The sequence below is a fragment of the Stegodyphus dumicola genome, chromosome 10 (genome assembly GCF_044657685.1).
Source record: "Stegodyphus dumicola isolate Sdum_Otavi_A_Nest chromosome 10, ASM4465768v1".
NCBI lineage: Eukaryota > Metazoa > Arthropoda > Arachnida > Araneae > Eresidae > Stegodyphus > Stegodyphus dumicola.
Genome location: NC_140777.1, coordinates 85,971,137 through 85,994,629, shown reverse-complemented (window position 1 = coordinate 85,994,629; position 23,493 = coordinate 85,971,137). Strand labels below are relative to the sequence as shown.

Here is a 23,493-nt window from a genome sequence, read left to right as displayed (position 1 = left end):
CCTTGCCGCTTAGAGGTTTGGATCGGTCATTTTGAGTTACCGAAAGATCACACCTTTCTTGAATTTAGATAACTTTGCACTACGTGGCATCTTGCATGCTACTACTGCCAATGTTGTTTCCTGTACGATATTTAATGGTGGAAGGCGTGACGTATATCAGGACCGCAGATATCGGCATTTACATAGGCGTAAAAATACTTATTGGTAGATAGTGTAAGCAGATGAGGTCAATATTTAGATCATACCTTGCTAAAATACGAAAATTTTGCAAACAATCTTGTTAAACCGTGAGAGTAAAAAACCGGAATGAAATACCAGTTTCGCAGCTGTAGCCACTCGACCATTGCTGGACCGAGTACGGAAAGATATAAAATTTTTGGCGGAAACAATCGCTAATAAAACGAATATAATTCATTTAAAGGGGGAAATACTGTTGCATTTTCAGAAACATTGTAAGGATCTTAAGTTTTACTAACGTTTATTTTATTTTAAATCTTTACTATCACTTCTTATTTTCTACTTCCGGCCAGAATTATAAGCGTGAAGGAGTTTTATGCAAAGTTGTCTGGCGAACGCCAAGTATTTAAGTGTGGCCTTTTTGCCAAGCAGAAGAGAGGAAGCCGTGAGTTCGAAGCAGGCCGCTTACCTTAGAAGTTACGCAGTTGCTACTTTGCCTTCCAGGCCAGAGGTTTTAATCCTCTTGATAAATTAAACGTATTGTAGTGTTCACAGTCTCTGTGCTACATACGCTTTCTGTTATTATAAGGCCAATCTTATTCTAAAGTTAAATTAGAGTTTAGTTTTATTTTGATATCTTTTAAGTTAGACCCCGAGTGGAGGGTCATTGTATTCCGAAGTACGGAAGTCATTGTATATAAAGAAAAAAATAAAGGGTTTTGTATACCCTTCGTCTGTATCCTGTCCACTTACTACAATTAGTGAACATAGCTTTAGTAAGCTCTCTGTTCTAGTCAGGTCATTGTATGTTTCCGAAGAAGGTAAGAAGAAACATTGAACCTGATAGTGGCGCCCGACGAAGAATAACTATGGCCGAGTTTCAAGAAGAACCTGTGCTGCCTGCAGAAACAGCTCAGAATCCAGAAATGCCAGCTGCCGCCCTGGAAGGATTTGGGTATATTGTCCAGACCATGCGCGCTTCGATGAAACCAGAAGCAACGTTTAATGGACACTCACAGGTAACCAGTTTTTTGGAAAAATTGGATGACCACTTCATGCTCTACCCCGTGCACGAGTTTCAAAAAGTTACCTTAGCTACCAGCGCTTTGAGGGGCCAAGCGCTTAACTGGTTCAAATGTATCGGCAGAAGTCTCTTGGGTCAAGCAGGAAGTCCCACCTATACCTACGAAAATTTCAAGACTGCCCTACTAAAAGCCTTCCCTGTTGTAAGGGATCGTGCGAAATTAGAAACAGAACTTTTCAGTATATATCAACAAAGAATGGAAAACCTCTCCAGGTTTATTTTAAGAAAAATTCACGTTTTCAAGCTCTTGTATGGAAACCGTCCGGATCCTGAAATAATTCAAGTGATTTTGCCGAGGTTACTACCCCAAGTGCAAGACTTTATTGAATTGAGAAATCCGACTACACTGGAAAAATTATTTGAGCTAGCAATCCAGTTTGAAAGTAGAAGAACGGCGGACGTCGAAAGAAGACGCCAATATCAACAGCGAAACCAATTTGGTACGCCAAGACTACAGCAAACTCAAGCACATGGCTACGGAGAAAAAGCGAATCAGTGGGCAAGGAAACCCGAGCATTCAAAAACAGCCGGCGAACGTCGACAGTTCAATAGCAACCCAGAAAAAAAGTCTCAAGGCCAGTGGAGAAAGAAGGAAAGCACCGAAAGAAAAAATAATTTAAACTAAAACGGATTTCTGCTGACGAGAGGGTGCGGAAATCCGAAGGCCACGAAAACCCCTCTTCCTACAAGTTAAATACAGTAATGGTGAAAAATTTAACTCTTCCGAAGATTGAAGTCTTGGTAAATAATATCCCGGCCACCGCACTCCTGGATACCGGCGCGCAGTGTTCCTGTGTGGCAGAAGTCTTTTTTAGAAAGTATTTTCGCAAATACCGCATATATAATGCGGATAATACAACAGTATTAGCGGCGCAAGGAGAACAATGTAAGTGCGTAGGTAAAGTACCTTTGTACATCCGTATCAAGGACGAACAAGTAAAGGTGATGTTTTTTATAGTAAAGAATTTGCAAGCACACTTAATACTAGGAATAGACTTTCTTTCAGACGCACAAGCTACACTGGATTTTAATGAAGCGTCTCTTAAACTGACGATGAAACCAGTGCGTGTAGAAAAGGTTGAACCGCCAAGGGTAAATCTCGACCACCTGCCTAATGACGAGCAAGATAGAATCCGACAAGTGGTAAGTGAATTTGCTTCCTTATTTAGTGATATTCCAGGATTTACCCAGGTTACTAACCATAGTATTGACACCGGAGATGCATTGCCGGTTCGTCAAAAACCATACCGGTATGATAAGAATAAGGAAAAAATTATAGAATGGCATATTACCGATATGCTACGTAAAAAGATCGTAACGCCTATCTCAAGTAGTTATGCTAGTCCGGTGGTTTTATGTAAGAAAAATAATGATTATCCTTTGGAGCATCCAAAAAGGTGGAGATTCGCTATTGATTACCGTAAATTAAATTCCATAACGAAATATCCGGTATATCCGTTACCGATTATAGAAGAAATTTTAAGGAACATAAAATCAACCAAATTTATGACAACTTTAGACTTAACGAATGGTTATTTTCAAATAGGGATCAGGCCTGAGGACGTGCCTAAGACTGCTTTTATAACCAAGTCTGGCACTTATGCATTTTTGCGAATGCCGTTTGGCCTTTCAGGCGCCCCAGCAACATTTCAGCGATGCATGGACATTGTGTTAAGACCTGTTCTCGGAAAATCCACATTTATCTATTTAGACGATATCATTATTACTAGTGATAATCTAGACCAACATGTACAGGATTTAAGACAGGTGTTTTCTTTATTAAATGAGGCCGGTCTAAAAGTTAATGTCGAAAAATGCAAATTTGCAGCCCCTGAATTAAAATATTTAGGTTACAAAATATCGCAAAAAGGGATCGAGACAGATGAATCAAAAATAATCGCGGTACAAAAGTATCCCACTCCAAACACGGCAAAGAAGCTCTCTTCTTTTCTAGGACTTTGTTCATATTATAGGTCCTTTATAAAAGATTTTGCGGCTATCGCTGAGCCATTGTTAAAATTAAAAAGGAAAAAGGCAAGATTCTCGTGGACGGCCGAAGCCAATAGTGCTTTCGAAAAATTAAAACAAGCATTAACGCAAGCCCCTGTGTTGAAATTTCCTGAAAAGGATGAAAATTTAGAAATTTCAGCGGATGCTTCGGATTATGCGGTAGGAGCGGTACTTTCGCAAAATCAGCAGCCAGTAGCATTTTTTAGCCGAACTTTAAATCAAACACAAAGAAACTATTCCGCGACCGAGAGAGAGGCACTTGCAGTTCTGTTAGCAGTGCAAAAGTTCCGAGTCTATTTTGGAAAGGCGCCGATAACAGTATATTCTGATCATGCGGCGGTAACTAGATTGTACTCTGGAAAAAATTTATCCCCAAGGTTAATAAGATGGGCACTCAAGCTGCAAGAATATAATCTGGTAATCAAGCATACCCCCGGAAAGGAAAATATCGTAGCAGATGCCCTGTCACGAATTAAATTAGACGAACAGGGTAATACCGTAAAAGTTGCAATGCTGACAGCGTGTACAATAAATTCCCGAGAAACTGTAATAACCGAACTGGGTAAGGATCCTGAGTTTGGAAGTATTTATGAGTATTTGAAGGATCCTGAAAATTTTAGCCACCAAGATATTGTGGCGATAAGAAATAGGGCGGCCCATTACGAACTAATAGATGGTCTATTATTTTATACAAAAACTACGAATTCCAACAACGAATTTCGACCTGTTATCCCAGCTAGTCTTAGATTAAATATCCTGCAAGAGCTCCATGACAGCCCTTTAGCTTCTCATGCTGGTATTCGAAAAACTACTCAACGCGTACGCGAGGCAGTCTACTTTCCTGAACTGCAAAAGTTAACAAGGGCGTATGTCCAGTCCTGCCCAACATGTCAAGCCGTTAATTATATTAATTTCCGCCCGGCCGGGTTTCTAAATAGTATTAAATCCGAATTTCCAAATGAAATAATCGGTATCGATTTATTGGGCCCTTTCCCAAAAAGTCAGTTAAACAAAAGTCGCTATCTCCTTGTTATAGTTGATCATTTTAGTAAATGGACCGAAATTGTTCCCTTAAAACGAGCCTCCGCGAAATTAGTTACCGATTCTATTTTAAATAAATATATTTTAAAATACGGGGCGCCCCTAAAAGTTATATCGGATAATGGTCCTCAATTTGTAAGTAATATATTTGAAGACATGTGCCAAAAACTGGGCATACGTCATTTAAAAATGGTCCCGTATCGGCCGCAATCAAATATAGCGGAACGGGTCAACAGAAATATAGTGAAAATTATCCGTAGTTATGTTAAAAATTTTCATAAAAGCTGGGATAACTATGTCAATGAATTTGCTTTCGCCCTTAGGACCGCAAAACATGATACAACGGGCAAAACTCCTGCTGAGTTATTTCTAGGCAGAAAGATTATAACACCGTTAGATAAATTATTTTATGTGCAACAAAGAGCCCCAGAATTTAAAATGGGTGATATAGAAAAACTAATTAAGGAAGCAAAGAAGAATACGGAAGTAGCACAAAGAAAACAGAAGCTCTATTATGATTTGAAACGACGGGGAGTAACTTATAAAGTAGGGGATGAAGTACTAAAAATTAAGCATTCACTTTCTTCAGCACCAGAAGATAAAACTGCCAAATTTTTCCCACGCTTTGAAGGACCATATGTTATAGAAAAAATAACTCACGCTGTTGTAGTATTAAAGGCAAGAAATGGCGAAACCTGTTCCGCAAACATTGACCAGATAAAACCATTCTATGACCGTAATAAAATGCAAATCTTTTCAGATCTTTTGCAGGATCCGGTACGGCAGACACCGCAGGTACAAGTTCCAGAGGTGGGAAAACGACAAGTACAAGGGCAAGCCAATGAGAGACAGAAGCAAGTGAAAAGAAAATTGCCCCGCGGAAAAATTGAAGGTACAAAGAAAAAGAAGTCGTTCCACCGTCCAAAAAACAGAGTTCACGAACACCCCCAGAATGAAGAAGGGAGAAGGACGACGTATGTGGAAAAGACCGGGAGAAAGGACGGCAACTATAACCCGGCTGTGAAACGGAAGATTGACTCATCCGACAGAACTCTCCGCAGCAAAAGTCGCCGAACTGCGGAAGGGCCATCAGCGGCGGAGGAAAAAGTACAAGAAAAATTTGAACGGCCAACAACGAGGTCCAAGCAGGATCACGACAGAAGTTTCCCGGTTCCACCAAGACCAGCTGCCTTCAAACGGCCAAGACCACAAGCAGAGGACAGAAGGAAGATGTTCAAGGGTGGCCGTAGTGGTGAAAAACGGAAGCTTCCAGAGGAAAGCACTGAAGGGCGAGCCCGTACAAGAAGGAGGATCAACCAAGCTACGGTTTGCAGCACCTTTAAAGACTGGGCCCAGAAAAGGATGTCTGAATATTACAAAGATAAGTAAAATTTTGTGTTACTTTACAAACTTAAGTTAATCTTTCATTCTTACTGCAAGTGGCAGATTTGAAGAAGTTTTACCTCATGCGAGGTCTACCTTTATCGCCAAAAGGGCGAGAAATGAGTTGTGACCGATTTTCTTATTATGTTTTTCAATTACTCGCGCGTAAAACTAAAGTTGATGTATAATAGCGTTGTATAAAGACTTAAATATTGTAAAAAGTTATTGTATAAATTTTATTTAAAACATTCTAACAAGAAAGAAGTTTTAGTCTGAAAGACTTTTTGAAATGTACTATTATTTCAATGTAGAAAGAATTGGCACTTGCTTTGAAAAGAATAGAAGTTAACAATGTACTACTAATGTATGTTTTCAAATGTGTAAAATTAACGGCATCTTGATATGTTCTTGTATACATGTGAACTGTTATTTTGAATGTTTAGAAATACCGTGATATGGTAAAAGTGAAAGTAATGTTAAAAAATTTGTTATTCGTGTGACTGTAAAGATTAAATCATGGTGAATATGTGTTAAAGGTTGAATGATGTAGTTAGGCTCTCTGACGCTACACTTTAGAGTTAGCCACTTTCAGAATAGTACCTCAGGGTCTAGAGTTGAAATTAGGGTGTGTTAAGAGGTCTCGTATGTTGAATTTTAACACGTTAGTGTTTTGATTATAGGAGGAAGTGTTGAACACATAGACAGAAACACATTCGTGTTTGGTGTTTTTACAACACATGTCAGAGAGCACGGGGAGAGATAATTAAAATAGTCATGAATGAAATAAGAATGTTAAGAAAAGTATATTCTATATGTTATTTACAATGTCATTCTGTAACATTTCATTAAACTAGTTTTCCTTCCAGATCTCTGGAAGGAACCAGAATTGAATAAAGCTCCTGTTTTGATGCAGTACAGATGAAAAAGAAAAAAGATTGTTGTATATTCCGGGAGCTGCTATTGTAACAAATTTCTTTCTTTTAAAATTTTCTAGTTTCTAGCTAAGTTATGTTTGTAAAAGGTTGGTCTCGCGTTAGTTTCTAGAGCTAAAAGTTTTCAACAAGGTCGTTTTAGACCTCAGTTTCAAACTAATTAACTCTGGCGGGAAGTATGTAAGGATCTTAAGTTTTACTAACGTTTATTTTATTTTAAATCTTTACTATCACTTCTTATTTTCTACTTCCGGCCAGAATTATAAGCGTGAAGGAGTTTTATGCAAAGTTGTCTGGCGAACGCCAAGTATTTAAGTGTGGCCTTTTTGCCAAGCAGAAGAGAGGAAGCCGTGAGTTCGAAGCAGGCCGCTTACCTTAGAAGTTACGCAGTTGCTACTTTGCCTTCCAGGCCAGAGGTTTTAATCCTCTTGATAAATTAAACGTATTGTAGTGTTCACAGTCTCTGTGCTACATACGCTTTCTGTTATTATAAGGCCAATCTTATTCTAAAGTTAAATTAGAGTTTAGTTTTATTTTGATATCTTTTAAGTTAGACCCCGAGTGGAGGGTCATTGTATTCCGAAGTACGGAAGTCATTGTATATAAAGAAAAAAATAAAGGGTTTTGTATACCCTTCGTCTGTATCCTGTCCACTTACTACAATTAGTGAACATAGCTTTAGTAAGCTCTCTGTTCTAGTCAGGTCATTGTATGTTTCCGAAGAAAGTTAGAAGAAACATTGAACCTGATAACATTATTACGCATAGTTCAGGAAATTAAGTTCAAAATGAAAATTACCTTGTTCTCTCTAATCATTACCCATAATGATCTCTAACTTTGTCTCTTAATCGGTATAGTGGTTAGTGAAGACCAGAGGCAAGTTTTTTAGTCCAATACTAATGATCGTTTGTAACTGTCCTATCAAAACAGAGAAAAAAAAATTCTTCGACTCCGTGTATATATATGTAATAATAAAATTCCATAGTCAAGAATACACTTAAATTTCACACTGTATGTTCTTTTCATTTACAATGGCGACGTTCTCTTATTTGAAAGTACGTGGAATTAAATCCACAGCCCGTAGTCAAATTGTTTTCCCCGCCTTTTGTACACGTACAGTTATAGAACGTTCTGGAAATATTTAAAGCGAACTGGATTGGCTGACGAGGCTGACGTCATTTCTTGGAAGCTCCGCGTTTCCAGAGGCTATAAAAGGACTCGCAAAGGAATATCGGGGTCTTTTCTTTAATGTCACGATGCAGTAAACTTCATACAAAAAGTTATTAGTAATTCTTTTATTTACTTCGGATATCTGATTTTGTAACTGCTATTTCTACTGACCAATAAAAAATGGATCCTGTTTTCTAAACTTATCGTCTGATAATTTAAGCTACGACTACATTTATACTTCTTCAGCAATCTATTTATTTCGGACAAAAACTGGTACATCACAAAGAGTCGGCAGGATTAGACGACAAATTGATCAATTATTAAAAAATGGAATTATTAAAGAAAGTAGTAGTCCTTATGCATCCCCAGTAACTTTAGTATTAAAACCCAATGAGGGCAAAAAAAACCAGAATGTGTATTGATTATCGTAAGTTGAATGCTTTAGCAAAGACTGATGCTCACCCCCTGCCCCGGATAGACTTTTTATTAGACAAATTAAGTAATGCAAATGTTTTTTCTACAATAGATCTAAGATCAGGGTTTTGGCACATTCCTATTCACCCTGCTGACACCGAAAAATTGGCTTTTATTACAAATTTTGGACTGCATGAATGGCTAAGACTCCCTTTTGGCTTCAAAAATGCACCGGCTATCTTTAACAGAGTTATTAAACGCATCCTCACTAAAAATAAAATCCAATTTGCTTGTAGTTATTTTGATGACATAATTGTATACTCTTCTTCCAAAGAACAACATCTAAAGCATTTGAGTGAATTATTTGAAATATTTATTCAAGAAGGTATTAAATTGAACCAGAGTAAATGTGTCTTTGTCAAAGATAAAATCAATTTTCTAGGTTATGAAATTAGAAAGGGTAAAGTTACCCCAGATAACCAAAATATTGAAAGTATTAAAAATTTTAAATATCCAAGTAATGAAAAGAACATACAGTTAGAAATTTAAGTATATTCTTGACTATAGAATTTTATTATTACATATATATATATAGCCAGTGATAGCTCGAAAAAGGTTAGGAGACCTTCAGAAGCTACCCCTCGAATGCGTAGCTTCAAAAGATGATACTGAGCAAAAACGCTATACTGTAGACAATAATATTAAAAAAAATTATAATAACGACAGAGTTAACCATTACATCCACTAATTATTCTTCTTGGGTTTGCTGTTCTGGACAATAACAGCTTAATTCCTTTTCTCTGACAGTTTAAAAGTAGGAAAGTATTTAGCACACCTATAATTAACAAAATACTTCCTTCACTATACTATATCATCAATTTATTCCCTTCAAAATGTCATCAAGACGGATTAACAAGTTATATATATATTAAATTAATTACTCCGCGTAGTGAAAGCTAATTCACTTGATATTTCAGCGCCATCAATTCATATTACTTCGTCAGTTACATAGTTATGAAAAATAGATGATGCAACAATGTTTCCCAGCTTAAAATTTTATCACGATTATCATCATCTCGAAAAACTGATTTAAACCTTCGCGAATGATTTGCAGAGAGAGCTTGAAATGGCGATACGCTAATCTCTTGAGATTAGGAATTCCTTTACTTCTCCTTATGATATGCAGAGTTTGTTATGTTCGAGCACATAAACAAGCAGTTATTTAAATTATTCGGGATATTCATTCTCTTTTATTTTATAAATGCATTTACCATTAATCTTCAGCTTCAGTTTAATTAAGATATATACCAGCCATTATGTAATTAATTCAGACTGTTCATATCTTCTAAAACTAACAGAATAGACAACTAAGACAAGAGACAGAAATCTCATGGTAATCTTATAAGGTATTTCTCCCGCCTTCTTAGCATGCCTTCGTGATGTAGTGGTCAGCACGCTCGACGCAAATTTCAGACGTCCGCGGTTCGAGTCCCGGCGAGGGCATTGCTCATTTTTCATCACATCTCCTGCTTCGAAATAACCTAACGTCTCTACAGTGGCGCCTGAACTAAAAAAGGTGGTGAATGATGATTCTTCACCACCAGGATTTGGCGATTGAGGCCCCTAAAATCACAGTCGCCCTTTGAAAGGGGGAGCATATAAGGTTATTTCTCCCGCCTTCTTAGCATGCCTTGGTGGTGTAGTGGTCAGCACGCTCGACGCGAATTCGAGAGGTCTGTGGTTAGAGTCTGGACGAAAACGTGCTCATTTTTCCTTTACTCCTGCTTCCAAATAACCTAAATAGCTCTACAATCTTACTCAAGGATTTAAAATTAAACAATTTAAAAACTTCGTAACCAGCCTGAATAAGCCACTTTTTTATGCAGTATGAAATTTTGCTGAGAATGGTAGTTTTATTTTAGCTTATTATCGGAAGCGCATGATAACTGTTACTCTAATACAGATTCATGAAAACATTTGATGCTGTGAAAAATAATTTTGGGGAAATTTAGTGCGAATAGAGCTCTAGGGAAAAAGAGAGGATACCAAATTTTCAAATTTCAGTTTAAAAGGAAGAAATGTACTCTAAAACAGAATCTTTAATGGAAATATTACAGAAGAATTTTGAAAACATTTTATTAATCCACCTCGTACTCCAAGAAAAAATATTTATAAAAATGTTCCTTCAAACTGATGGCTTCTTTTTAAAGAATTCTAAATATTTAACATCAGCATAAACTATTAGATTTATTTTACTCAGCATATTATTTAAGGTAATTTTTCCCTATAGCTTGTGTTTCTTCTGTCAATCTTCATGGGGACGCAGCTTGAGCTTCAATAGCGAACGAATTAGTCGTTAAGAAAGATAGAGAGGTGTGAAAATTCGACAAAAACTAGACAGTTTATTTTCTAAACTGTCTACCTGTTAGCAGATTTAGATTTGGCAGGCAGTTTTGGAATTTTTTTAGCATACAGAGATAGTAGAAGCCACGATAGCTCAAGCCGAGTTGATTTAGCTTTTTAATAAATTTGAGTTGTAGTTAAAACCCTTTTCGCTTAAACTCTGCTCGGAGGGTCACACTACTAGTCAAGTTCAAAGACATCAGTTCGAGGGAAATAAATGAAAATTAAACACAAGCAGGCTAACACTTAGTTAAGTTTAACTTACAAAACCACAATTTGGTAAACCAAGTATAGTGTCAAAAGTATCCAAAGTTTCACATGATAACTCAACTAAGCACGAAATCCAATATGTGTCGAATACCATTCGAAAATGAATAATGCAAGTTTACTGTATTTACACTTATTTACAATGGAAATTGATTTGTTTTCAAATATCCAAATCAATGTGAGTATCCATTCTCTTTTTTAACAAACCGAATCTCTCTTTTCCCTTGCCACTTATCGGATGCAAAAACATAAAAAAGAAAGAAGCAGGTCCTCGCAAAAGGAATGGTAAAAAATTGCTCGAAGCATATTCTATTTTATAAAAGTATTTTAAGATTAGAGAAGAACAGATCATTCTATGATTAGCTTATTTAATTAAGACTAAGCTTACAAGGTAAATCGTTTTATATTCGGGCTAATATGGTAATTCTGTCACACATAATTCAATACTAAATTTTAACACTTTTGTTGCCTACTCGCAACTGGCAAACTGAGTTTATTTGTCAGATACGAGATAAATCGTTATTAATCGCTTTACCTAAACCGTCGAGAACAAGTATTGCCGTACTAAATGCATGCTAATGTTTAGGTGCTTGCCGGACAGGAAGGGACTCAATAATAAGCTCTGCTTAATGAAATGAATCATTTCTTTCTCAAAGCACAAACACAATAACTACATGTTTAGAACGGAAAACTTTTTTTTTCGGGGGAGGGGTAGTCGCTTGAAAAACATTATAAACGGGCTGCTCAAATTCTTGTTCAATGACTCGCTTAAGACTAACGGAAAGAAACGTATCATACATGCAGTGGTTTAGCGTTAATGCGCTGAACAGGAGAGTATTGTTTTCTTTGTTCCGAGTTACCTCGTATTTGGCCGAAGAGAGAAATTCCATATGCTAACTACGAGTATACTCGTGTGAATTCACTACAGCTAAAAATAATCTGTTGTAGCTATATTTAAATAATTAAGTAACAGAAAATAATTTAAAAGCATAAAAATGCAGATATCATCTCTGGCGCGTGTGAACGGTAATCTGAATAACATGAAAGGAGAAAATTCACGCACAGAAACAAGGAAGCAACAGTCCATTCTTTTCTTTTACTCCGAATGTGCCCACACACAATCAAGGCTATCGCAAATACCGGAAGAGTTTCGACACTCCAGTAAAAAATTTCGACGAAGAAAGGACAAAGGAAGTGCAAGTTTCGAGAAATATAAACAGTACGTCCGGACACACAAGCAAACCATGAATGCAATCTGACCTAAAAAAGTTATCGTTCTCCCAAATTTCCTGTTGGCCAAGCATGGTAGACGCTGATTAGAATTTCATACACAAACGCGTACAATCAACAACAAACAACATTTGAGATCTTTACGCTAACAAAGACAGAAATAGCAAGACTTCGATGAATTACATACGCAATGGTACAGGTATTAGAACTTTTTCTGAGGTATTATGATTTGGAAGTACAGAACAAAATCAATACAGTTCTTGATCTTTTCTTTTTACTTCCTTGTACGAAGTAAAAAGGACGTATTGTAATCGCGAAAAGTTTCAGGCAGCATATTTCAACGAAAATATCCATTTTGACCGCTATCGAATGCAATTTAACTATGTTTTTGCGTGATATCTGGACGTAAAGACAGAATAAAAGACTCTTTTCCACCAAAAAAATTATAAAACTGCTTTAAAATGAATTCTGAAGAGAATTTTTCGTGGCGTCTGTACGAACGTATACGAACGTTCGTGCGTACGTACGTATCTCGCATAACTCAAAAACGAGTAGCCTCAGAACGTTGAAATTTTGTATATAGGACTGCTATAACATGTAGATGTGCACCTCGTATTTTGGTTGCAATCGGCCGCACGAAACGTATATAAATATATTTATATATATATCCACTCTGTTACCCGGCTATGTGATCTCAGTTTCTTTGCTCTTATATGTTTGTAAATTGTACATTTTTTGCTTTAAAAATGATTGAATTATGTTATTTTTATCTTCCGGTTAAAGTTTTTATGCCTTTCGTAATTCTGGAAGCAAAATTTGCACAATTATCAACAATTTAAAAGCTGTTTAAGTGCGGTTAAGTTTTAAATAACATGGGGGACATATTTGTTTACATTTGAAACAGCAGAATTGTAGATTTGTTGCCAATCTAGAGAGACTAAGCTTCGCAACACAAAAATAACGCCTTCATTTATTATTGCGAATTAAATCATGCTTAATCTTTTCTGGAATTTTTTCGAGGAAATAAGTGTTTAAGATTTACTTCGTAATTTTTAATAAAGATATTTTGAGTTTATGTATTTTTGCCTTGTCGCGAAGCGAAAACTGAATTAATTGAATGAGAAATATTCAATCGTCTGTGAAAAACTGTTTCTTTTTTTGTTTTGTTTGCTTAATTTCTTTTATATATCGTTCTAGCTTTGTTAGAGTATTTGAATAGAACATGTGGCAACGATTAGATAATTCTTTAAATGATATAAATTTTGTGCATTCTGAGTTATAATAGGAACGAAATATAATACTGTTAAGTAAACCTAGCGCCAGAGTGTCGCTATCGTAAACAAAGTGAATGTTAAAGAATGCATATGTTCTAGTGTGGTTTATTCGCTGTCGGCGAAGTAGGTTTAATTCAATCTAATAAGTTTAAATGAAATGCAAGAAAAATGCGTATCATTTAATATTCCGTACAAGGAAGTCGTGGTGTACACATCAGATTTTTTAAAATTATTTCACTATTACTGACATTTTGGAAGAGTGCATGATTACAAAAATCAGCATAGTTAAAATCATAGATAAAAAATAATTACGTTTATTAAAATTGATATAAAATTTCAGTAGTACGTGAAAAATACAACAATTGCGAGCTACTGATTTGACCAATGACGGCTGATTTAATTTTGCTTAACATACTGGTTTTTTTTTTTTTTTTTTTTTTTTTTTTTTAAATCCTAAGCGTACATCCTTCTCAAGGACTCTCTTATGGAATTGTGTGATATAAGCGAAGATACAGACTCAACCAGAATCACGCTATTTATAAGCAAATGCCAAGACATGTGTCAAAAATATAAAGCAATAGCTAAACATAAACAATTATTCAACCCTTATATCTGGTACTGATATTTATACGTAAGGGAAAATTTAAGAAACAGCTATATTCTCTATCATTGAGGCAGATTTTAGCATGTATAACTTAGCTGGCACTCGAAACATTTTCTTATAAAACGTCAAAGAAAACATCAAAGAGCACAGAATTACGAATTATTAATAAAAACACTTTCCGAGGTGTTGCAGATTCAGTTGGGAATCTATACTCTACAAATTCAATAGTACACAATGAACTATTACTGAGAAGCAGTCCGAAAATTCAAATACGTAAAACTGCACAAGGAAATGTACATACAGTTACCTCATTTCTAATTCATTTGTGGTTTAAGCTCAACTACATACTTTTAAGGACATCATAAAGCTTTTTCTATGAAAAATATTTCATTCCTATTTCTTGCTAGCACGCGAAACTGTGATAACGTTTATTTTTAAATATAAATATCTTGTGTGAAAATTTGCTCTACTCTAGGATGCAAGGTAATCTCTTGGAATATATTTAATGCACTAATGAGTAAATATTCTACACCCTACAGATCAGCAGTTAATTATCAGCAACGAAACTATTATAGCAAATGAAGGCGTGTGCAGCCACACGGCTTATGAATCTTCGGGTAAAAATCAACTAAATAATTTAGGACAACCACATTTTTAATTCAATTTTCTCACTTTTATTACAGGGGAGGGGGTTAATCGCTGAGGACTAATACAGGACTGATATGGGCAGGAAGTTTTCCCTGTTTTGGATGTTCAAAGATTATGATTTTTGGACTGGGGCAAGCATACTAGCGTTTTCAGTTTAAGAGGAGGGACATCTTCGTAGAGAACTTTCTAAACAAAAGTACTTCGTTTTCACTTTACATTTGGGGATATAATTATGAAATCGCCCATGCAGCCAGGCCGTTCACCGGAATCTGAACCCGGGACAAAATACCAGTGTCTCTCCCTGGAAGGCTTCTGGATAATGTTGATGAAACCATCGAAAGTGAAAGCTGATTGACTGCAAAATTTACAGTCTGTAACTTTGAAAGGAAAGGGGATAAATGATAAATAAGCAATAAAGAAGTTAATCTGCACAGTTAGTTGCCCCTCAAAATAAGTGCGATAAGTCCTTCAGATTACTTTGTCATTCTACAACCTCTTACCCTCAAATACAAATAGGAAGCCCACTTACACAGGCATCGTTATATTGGTATTACCACCAGAGGACAAGACCTAAGATCTCCAAACAGTCGAAACAGTGAGGCTCAGTGGAATGGAAGTAAATATTGTACTTACTGTCCTAGAGCAGCACCATTCCAGCATTGTCCTTCTTCGCGAACGGCCCAGGATTCATCACTACAGACAATGTCAGCTAGATTGGCATAATGTCCTTTTGTTTCGGTCAACCTCTGAACCACTTGTTGAAGGCGGGAATAGAGACTTTCCTCTGTCGATCGCACAGGAACGATGCGGCCCGGTACAGAGCCAGATGGAAGAGCATTCGGCTCTGTTACATCTCTGGTAGCACGTCGAGGATGGCCACAAGCAGCTTTCACCTAGAATAAATTACAAATGTTAAAAATAAACTATTTTGTACCAAACATTTGATGCAAAACTATTTAAAAGGAAGTAAAAGATATAGGCTTCGTGAGAGTGGATGTCCACAATTAGACTGAGGTTACAATGTAGGGGAAGTTCAAGCTAGAAAGGTCTAACAAACAGTGAAATAAATAGTCATATCAAATAGATACAGAAGCTCATGAACAATTTTTCAAGAATAATTCTGAAGAAATTTTAAGATTTATGACAAGAAAAATTTCTTTCCAGTCACACAGATTTCTGAAAAACAGTATTAAGATATTTAAGGAAGTACCGCAAACTTTAGAGATAGTTGAATGCTTGGTGTCATCAACTAGGCACTTTTGCCTACAGTTAGTTTATATATATATAATTAAAGAAAGGAGAACAAACTAAAAAAGACCTTTGTGGTCAAGAACGTTGCGCATTGAACTGCAAAATTTAGAAGACAAGTTAAAAGAAAATTCTTAGTGCATATGCTAAAAAGTAGCTTAGATACTGTGGTTCCGGTCCGTTAGGGAAATGGAACAGAGAATTGAGACAAAAGTTTCTGACTAAGTTTTTTTCAGTTAATAATCAAAAAGAGTTTCGTATACAGTTTCAATATTCTGTTTCGACGAAACGCGATATGGGATTAGCTGGATTCAAAAATCATTATAAAATTTCTCCTGAAGAGTCAGTAATGAGATTCGAATTGGGCTAATCTACCATTTACCGCTTTTTTGTTTTTGTATTTTTGATTACGTCTTATGTCACACTTTTATTCTATTGTTTAAAATCTGCCTTACCTTGATCAACATATTACTTACAATTAGATTTGAATTTTATTTGTAAATATTCTAGCGATAATATTGCTTATTTAATGTTTACACTTTTCATTGCACTTTATTTTACTTATGTTAAAATTTGTCACCGGAACCACAGTATCTAAGCTACTCTTTAGCGTAAGCACTAAGAATTTTCTTATATATATATCTATATATATATATAGATATATATATATACAATGATTTATCAGTGTATAGCTGTTAACAACACGGCGAATAGAACTGCAAGAAAAGTTTGCAACATATTATACGAAAATTTTAATTAACTTATCTTTTGCGAAGTGATAAATCCAAGTACCATGAATACACTGCTTCTTTATTCTTAAATGCCGAAATGCAGCTGGTGCAGCGTACACAGAAAAATTTTGAAATTTTAAGAATCTGATGCATCATTTCTGAATTACCATTAATATGCTACACATGTGGCAGATGATTTATTACGAGTATTGAACAAACGCTATACCCGTTAGAAATAGTGTTTTTTAAGTGAGAATTTCTATATAGAACAGCCTACGTATTCACAAGCCAGAGATGAAAAAAATATTTTACAAAAGTCTTTGCATTCATTTAAGGCTGGAATGAATGGCTTTATATATAGTCGACAGTATATTCGTTAAAATTGACCTTGTTTAAACATGTTCTGAAAGAGATACCAGAGAAATGGGAAAAATTAAAAGGATTCAAAACATCAGCAGGCATGAAACATTCAAAATCTGCGCGTGAACACGGTTTTAAAGTACACTGGAACCGTACAGATTAACCATACAACAACAATGCTCGAAACGGAACTTGCCAAAAAATTTCTTAGTTAAAATTTCATCAACCCGTGAAGCGGGTAAACACTCTTGAAATGAATGCCCTCATCAGAGGCGTGACACGTGCGCCAGAACCGACACTTGTCACCAATTATTTGGATGTCAACCTCTTGACCTCAGTTGTCAGCAGAACATCGTTTAGCACAACATATGCCATCCATACCCCCCCTTTTTTTTCCCTTGAACAGAGAAGTGTGCGCTCTTGACCAGAAGCTGAGAAGCACTTCCAAATGTCAACAGAATTGTAGTTATGAGCTTTCCATGAAGCGGGAAGCGATTGACATAAAAGAGTGAATGAATGAGGACACTACGCTGATAACTTCGCATTTTCCCAGTCGTGACATTCAGTAAATCATGAGATCGTGATATGTCGCTCAATTTTTTAGTTTAAATGCACTTTTAGTTTACGAATCACTATTTTCTTTCAAATCTAAGCGGAGAAACCAGACTGGCATATTTTAAAAATGATTTGCTTACGAATTCGAGAAGCACAGACTTCACCTTATAAGTAAACGATAATAATATTTTTAAAAAAATCCAGAATCCTATCTATAATTCTGCTTAAAATAAGTAGGGCTGCTCTGTTGAATGTGTTGGTAGACGAAAACGGTTGGAACTCAACATTTTAATATACTTGTTTCCCAAAATATCACTTACAAAAGCAAACATTTTGACAGATTAAAAAAAAAAAAAAAAAAAAAATTTGGTTTAAAGTTTCGAAACTGTTTTTCTAATTGGTTCGAGAGTAATTTGTCAGCCTTATCCCAAGAAGTCTCATATTATTTAATGAGGTTTTTTAAAAATCTATGGCTACAAATGATGCATATACAATATATGTATACCATTTGTATCAAATTGTATAATTATAATTACCATTTTATTTATTATTTTAATTTATACCAAATGGTATATTTGTAACATACATCATTTGTATTGGGTTGGAGGGAAAGTTCTGTCGTATTTTAAAGAAAATATTTGAATTCATTTACAAAAATATGTGTTTAATATTAATCAATTATATATGCTCCGTTATTTGTTACAACCTGTTGCCATCTCCCAGGTAACCTGTAAATTCCTGTTTTGTAGAAGTTCTCATCCATGGAGTTAAAATAGTCAGCAACTGCCTTAGAAACACTTTCAAAAGACTTGAATTTTTTTCCCGTTAGATAATTTTGCAGAGATCTGAACAGGTAATAATCAGAGGGTGCAATGTCAGGTGAATACGGGGGGTGACTAAAGATTTCCCATCCTAACGTATTCAGTATTTGTAGTGTCACCACTGCAGTACGCGGGCGAGCATTATCGTGATGGAACACTATTCCTTTTCTGGAAGCTAATGCTGGCCTTTTTTCTTTGATAGCTGCATTCAATTTATCCAGCTGATTGCAGTACAGATCCGCGTTGATGTTTTTCCCTGTTTCAGCAACTCGTAATACACTGGACCTTTCCTGTCCCACCACAAACAAAGCAGTACTTTTCGTTGATGGATACTTGGTTTTGGAACTGTTGCTGATGATGTTCCTGGTTTGCAGTAAGATTTTTTTCTTTTAATATTCTCGTAAAGAATCCACTTTTCATCTCCAGTAACCAGCCTGTCCAAAAACGGCTCCACGTTGTGTCTAATCAGATGTGATGAACATATTCTTACACGATCAGACAAATTCTTTTCCGCTAATTCATGTGGAACCCAAACACTTTGCTTTAACACAAACCCAAGAGATTTAATGTGATCTCCAACAGTTGTATGATGAATGCCAAACTCTTCTGCAATTTCTCGACTTGTTAAATATGGATTATTTTCCAACATGGATCGCAAAACATCATTATCGATCTTGGATGGTCGTCCAGATCGAACACTTTCTTTGAGGCTCAGGTCCCCGGAATGAAATTTTCTAAACCGTCTTTGACAAGTACAAACATTTACAATATCTTTTCCAAATACCGCACATAAATTTTTACATGCAACAAATGTGTTGCTTCCTTTTTGGAATTCATATAAAATGCAGTGTCGTAAATGCACTTTATCTACCGACATGTTTTTTCCTTTAAATATTACAAGTAAATGATGAACGGTAAAAAAGGGCACCTTTTATATTATACAGCAGCTAAAAAAACAAAAAAAAATCCGATTGACTCACTAGCCAGATGTTTTTTTTTTATTTACAAGAAAAAATCACTTGCCTATTTAAAATACGACTAATTTGTATTTTGCAATGTAATTAAATTCAATATATACCATTTGTAATTTTCATATTATATATCACATAATATTTTATAACGAGGGTCTTTATTCAAATATAAGTAACATCAATTTATTTTTGTAAGTGACATAAATTCTAGCAAAATTAAATACATAAAATTTACACAGTAAAATAATTACAATTTAGACAAATCTGATAAAAATTTTTACGATCATTAACTAACTGCCTTGCTTTTTCTGTTCGAATAATAGATTTTAATTAATTAAGTTTCTTCGAAACTTCAAAGAAATGGAAGCAAATTCAATTAAAAAAAAAAAAAAGACTGAGGAATTGATCAAGCTGTAAATTATAATGACAATTGACAATCTGAATACCGCGGCGGTGCATCTATCCTGCCAAATTTGATTACAACTTCTTATTAGATTCATGACTGGCGGATGATTACAGAGAGAGAAAAAAAAAGAAGAGGAGAGAACGAAGGAGAGGTGAATAAACTTCAACTCCCCTACATAAGTCAAAATCTTGATTTCCAACTTCAGTTCAGTTTCTTTCACTTAGAGAAAAGCGATAATATTTATTTATTCATAAAAATACACACTAATTTTCAATTCGTAAAGATAATGACTTTAAAATGTTATGAAGAATCAGTTTATATTTTACCTACAATACTTTTAATTTGCACTTTTTCTCAGTCACTGAGCACGTTAAAAATTAGGATTGTGTTTCCCTTCAGCATAGCCGACTGTTAATCACACCGCTGAATTTATTTGTAAATTCTTAAGACTTAAAAGACTCGTCAAAGTTTGAAGTTAAATGTTATTGCCTTTTTGTCCGCATGAATCTAAAAATATGATTTCTATCTCAGTAACTCACGAAATTTTAGTTTGCTTTGGTTTAGTTTATTATGGCAAAGCACCTGGGCTATCTGCCTAAGGGAAGGAATGGCATAGAGGTGGATTTTCAATGGGAAACTGGCTCGTATACATGTTCCCCAGCGGAAAACAACGAAAACGCCCATACAGCCAGCCCGTTCCCCTGAAAATGATATCAGTAGCGCCAAATAATTAGAATCTACAAAGTGGTTACGATAATCCAAACTCTCTCAAGTCTAACATCAGGTACCATGTGTTAAACTAATGCTGGCATTATGACAATTTTGTAAGGAAGTCATCTTTAAATAGAATAATTTAGTAAGATCTAGCATATCAAATTCGTGAATGGTTACAACCAAAAAATCGAAAATAAATTGTTATTCGAGGAATTTCAGCGCAAATTTTCCTCTGTTTGAATACTTTGTGTAAATGACATCATTGCATTGAATTTACCAGCGTCTAGAAGACAATTCTCCCCCCCAACCAGTGCTTTTTCTTTTGAAGTTTTTTAGAAGTACACCACGCAGTGCGCAAAAAGAATTCAAATGATGAAATATTTCTCAAACCATTTGCTGCAATAACTTGATAAGAAGACGGGCACATTCGTGTCAAAACACGCATAGTGGTTTACCTTAGAAGATCTTGCCTTTTTGTAGCTAGTGGATAGCATTACAAACACGGATTTGTAGCGATTTTTAAGAATACTAGAATGAGAATTTGCAGGTCCTGCTCCCATTGAATAGAAAAATAAAACTAGACAAAGGCTGGATCAACTTGTGCGAAGGATCGACTGACGTCATTTGGCATGATTCTTGTCCAGATATTTGACTATAAGTGAATGTTTCAATGTTAGCAGAAAATGTGTTTAAACAATAAAATTTTAAAGACTTGTTATTGCATATTCCCATCTCAATGCCCCTTTGCCCCTAAGACAGTAACATCCTTTTACATCTCCTCATCGTCCACAATGGGATATTACGACGCTAAAATATGGTGCATCACAGTTGCACAGCGGCTGTCATTATAGGCCATCGTTACCATCGTTATAGGCCAAGAATCGATCTCCTTGCTGAAACAGTTGTTTTCAATAAGTAACTATTTCGCGAAGACAAGTGAAGAAAGTATTGTTAAACATAGCCACGCCCCAAAATCAGGCTATGTAAGATCTTACTTAACTACCTTTAATACAAACTGCTATTTTCCTGCTCTTCAATAATTCGGAAGAATAATATCTTCAAGGCGAATTTGCCAAAGATGAGGATACGTAAGTCACCCTTCACAAGGCAGTAAGCAAGAAAAGAACGTAAATTAAATGCTCTTCACCTAACTTTCGCATAGATTCCTGTTTTCCAGTAATTAGATCAACTGTTCCAAAGTTTAGAAGAAATTACAAACAAATAGACGCACTTGAAAGCTAGCTTTTCAAGACACATCCTAGTTCTGATTATGGAGGTCAATGGTTTCGGTACTGCAGACATTTTTCTACGAACTTGGATGAGAAATTAATAACCTTGACAGACAGGAACATGCAGCACGATAATAACTAGCAGAAGAGAAGATACAAGTTAAATTATAACCTAATCTTGTCGTAAAAATAACTGTTCTTCCACAACAACTCCAGTAACAGACAACAGTACGTGCTACGACACTGAGATTAAATAATGATTAATTAGCAATCACGCATTTAACGATTATAAATAACCTTCGAGTCATGTAAAATAATTAAGACAAACTCATTCGAAGCCTTTCGAGCCAAAGGTGTCGTCTGCAAAGAATTTTAAGCAATTACCTCGAACCATTTTTCAAACTTTTATTGGATGAATTTAAGCCCTAGTGGGAGAAATGAGCGTGGTCCACTTCATGCTTCCCATTTATAACGTGTTTAATTACCAGTCTCTAACTACAGGAGTTAGTGTCACGAAATTAAGGTAAATTACGAGGAAAGTGGACAAATGAGAGGAAATTATCTTTGATGCAATTTTCGTTTACAAAATGATACCAGCACGGGATATTGAAAGCTCTCGTTGATCAGCAATTGAAGCTCGTTGATGATTTTTATTATTAATCCGGGAATTTTTTTTAATGGAAAAATAGTAATGCGAAATTAAATTTGGACATAAATAATTTTCAGTAACAAATTTTTTATATTTTCTTTGCCGGATGAATCGAATTATGTAAAAATAACAGAATTTCAGCTAAGTTTGTGTTCATACAAATTTACATGTGCATAGGAAACAAATGTTCCTTCATAAAAATACCAACACCTTCATGGAAGTCGGCCCCCGTTCGAAGACAGAAGCCTATAAGGGTACTCTGGCATAAAGGTGCCTATACTCCCCAAAAATAAACAAGAAATGAACAACAAATCAATCAATAATGTAGTCTACGTTGGTCTTTACAACTTTTCCCTAACGTTCAACATGTTGTTCAGTGCATCGACGGTAGAAATTACTGCCGAGATGAACGAACTGGCTGCATGGGCCTTTTCGTGGTTTTCCCTATACGTAACGTGTATACGAGCCAGTTTCCGTTAGAAAGTCCTCCACGGAGGCATCCCTTTTCTTAGGCAGAAAGCCCTGGAGGCTTTGTCATATTCACATAAATCAAATATGGCTTAAACCAATTTTGAGCCGTTCTAAGAGGCATCGCTTATTCGTCATATACTTCAAAAATCTCTCGAGCAACTTCTATGGCTTCGGCACCTTAATTAAACGCAAAAATTACAAGGTGTCGAAAATGCGCTTTTTTGTCGACTTGACACTTCACTTTAATGACATGAAAAAAAGTAGATCAGCATTAAAAAAAAAGCTAAACACACTGTTTTGTAGATCACATAATTCTCTATCGAATAACACAAAACGCACAGCCAAAAAACATTTTATTTTTCAGCAAAACTTTCATTAAAAAAAAATCATTTTAGATTCACATGTATTTCAAGTAATTAAATGATTTAGTTTCAGCCTTACCTGAAAATTCCAGAATTCCATCGTTGGTAAATAAGTAAAATCACTACTCTAATTAGCAAAGCTAATGAACATTCTACTCTGTAGCAATGATCAGACAAAAAAGTGCCAGCATTTTACTGCTTAAGTCAGTTTGACAAAAATGTGCAAAATGTAAGAGCACCTTTATGAAAGTTTCAGCTTTCTCGAATAGTGGTCGACTACTATGAAGGAGTCTCTATCAAATAGCCAAAACCACTTCCGCCTAAAGAATATATCTTTAT

General features: G+C 35.5%; 1 protein-coding gene across 1 annotated transcript in view; it reads right to left on the bottom strand.

The window, feature by feature from the left end:
- Window positions 1–23,493, bottom strand: part of LOC118182253 (glypican-5-like) — a 435,867-nt gene that overhangs the window by 168,866 nt on the left and 243,508 nt on the right. Inside the window, exon 4 of the mRNA XM_085825208.1 lies at window positions 15,271–15,530. Coding sequence (XP_085681334.1) covers window positions 15,271–15,530 — 260 coding nt within the window. The remainder of the gene's footprint in view (window positions 1–15,270; window positions 15,531–23,493) is intronic.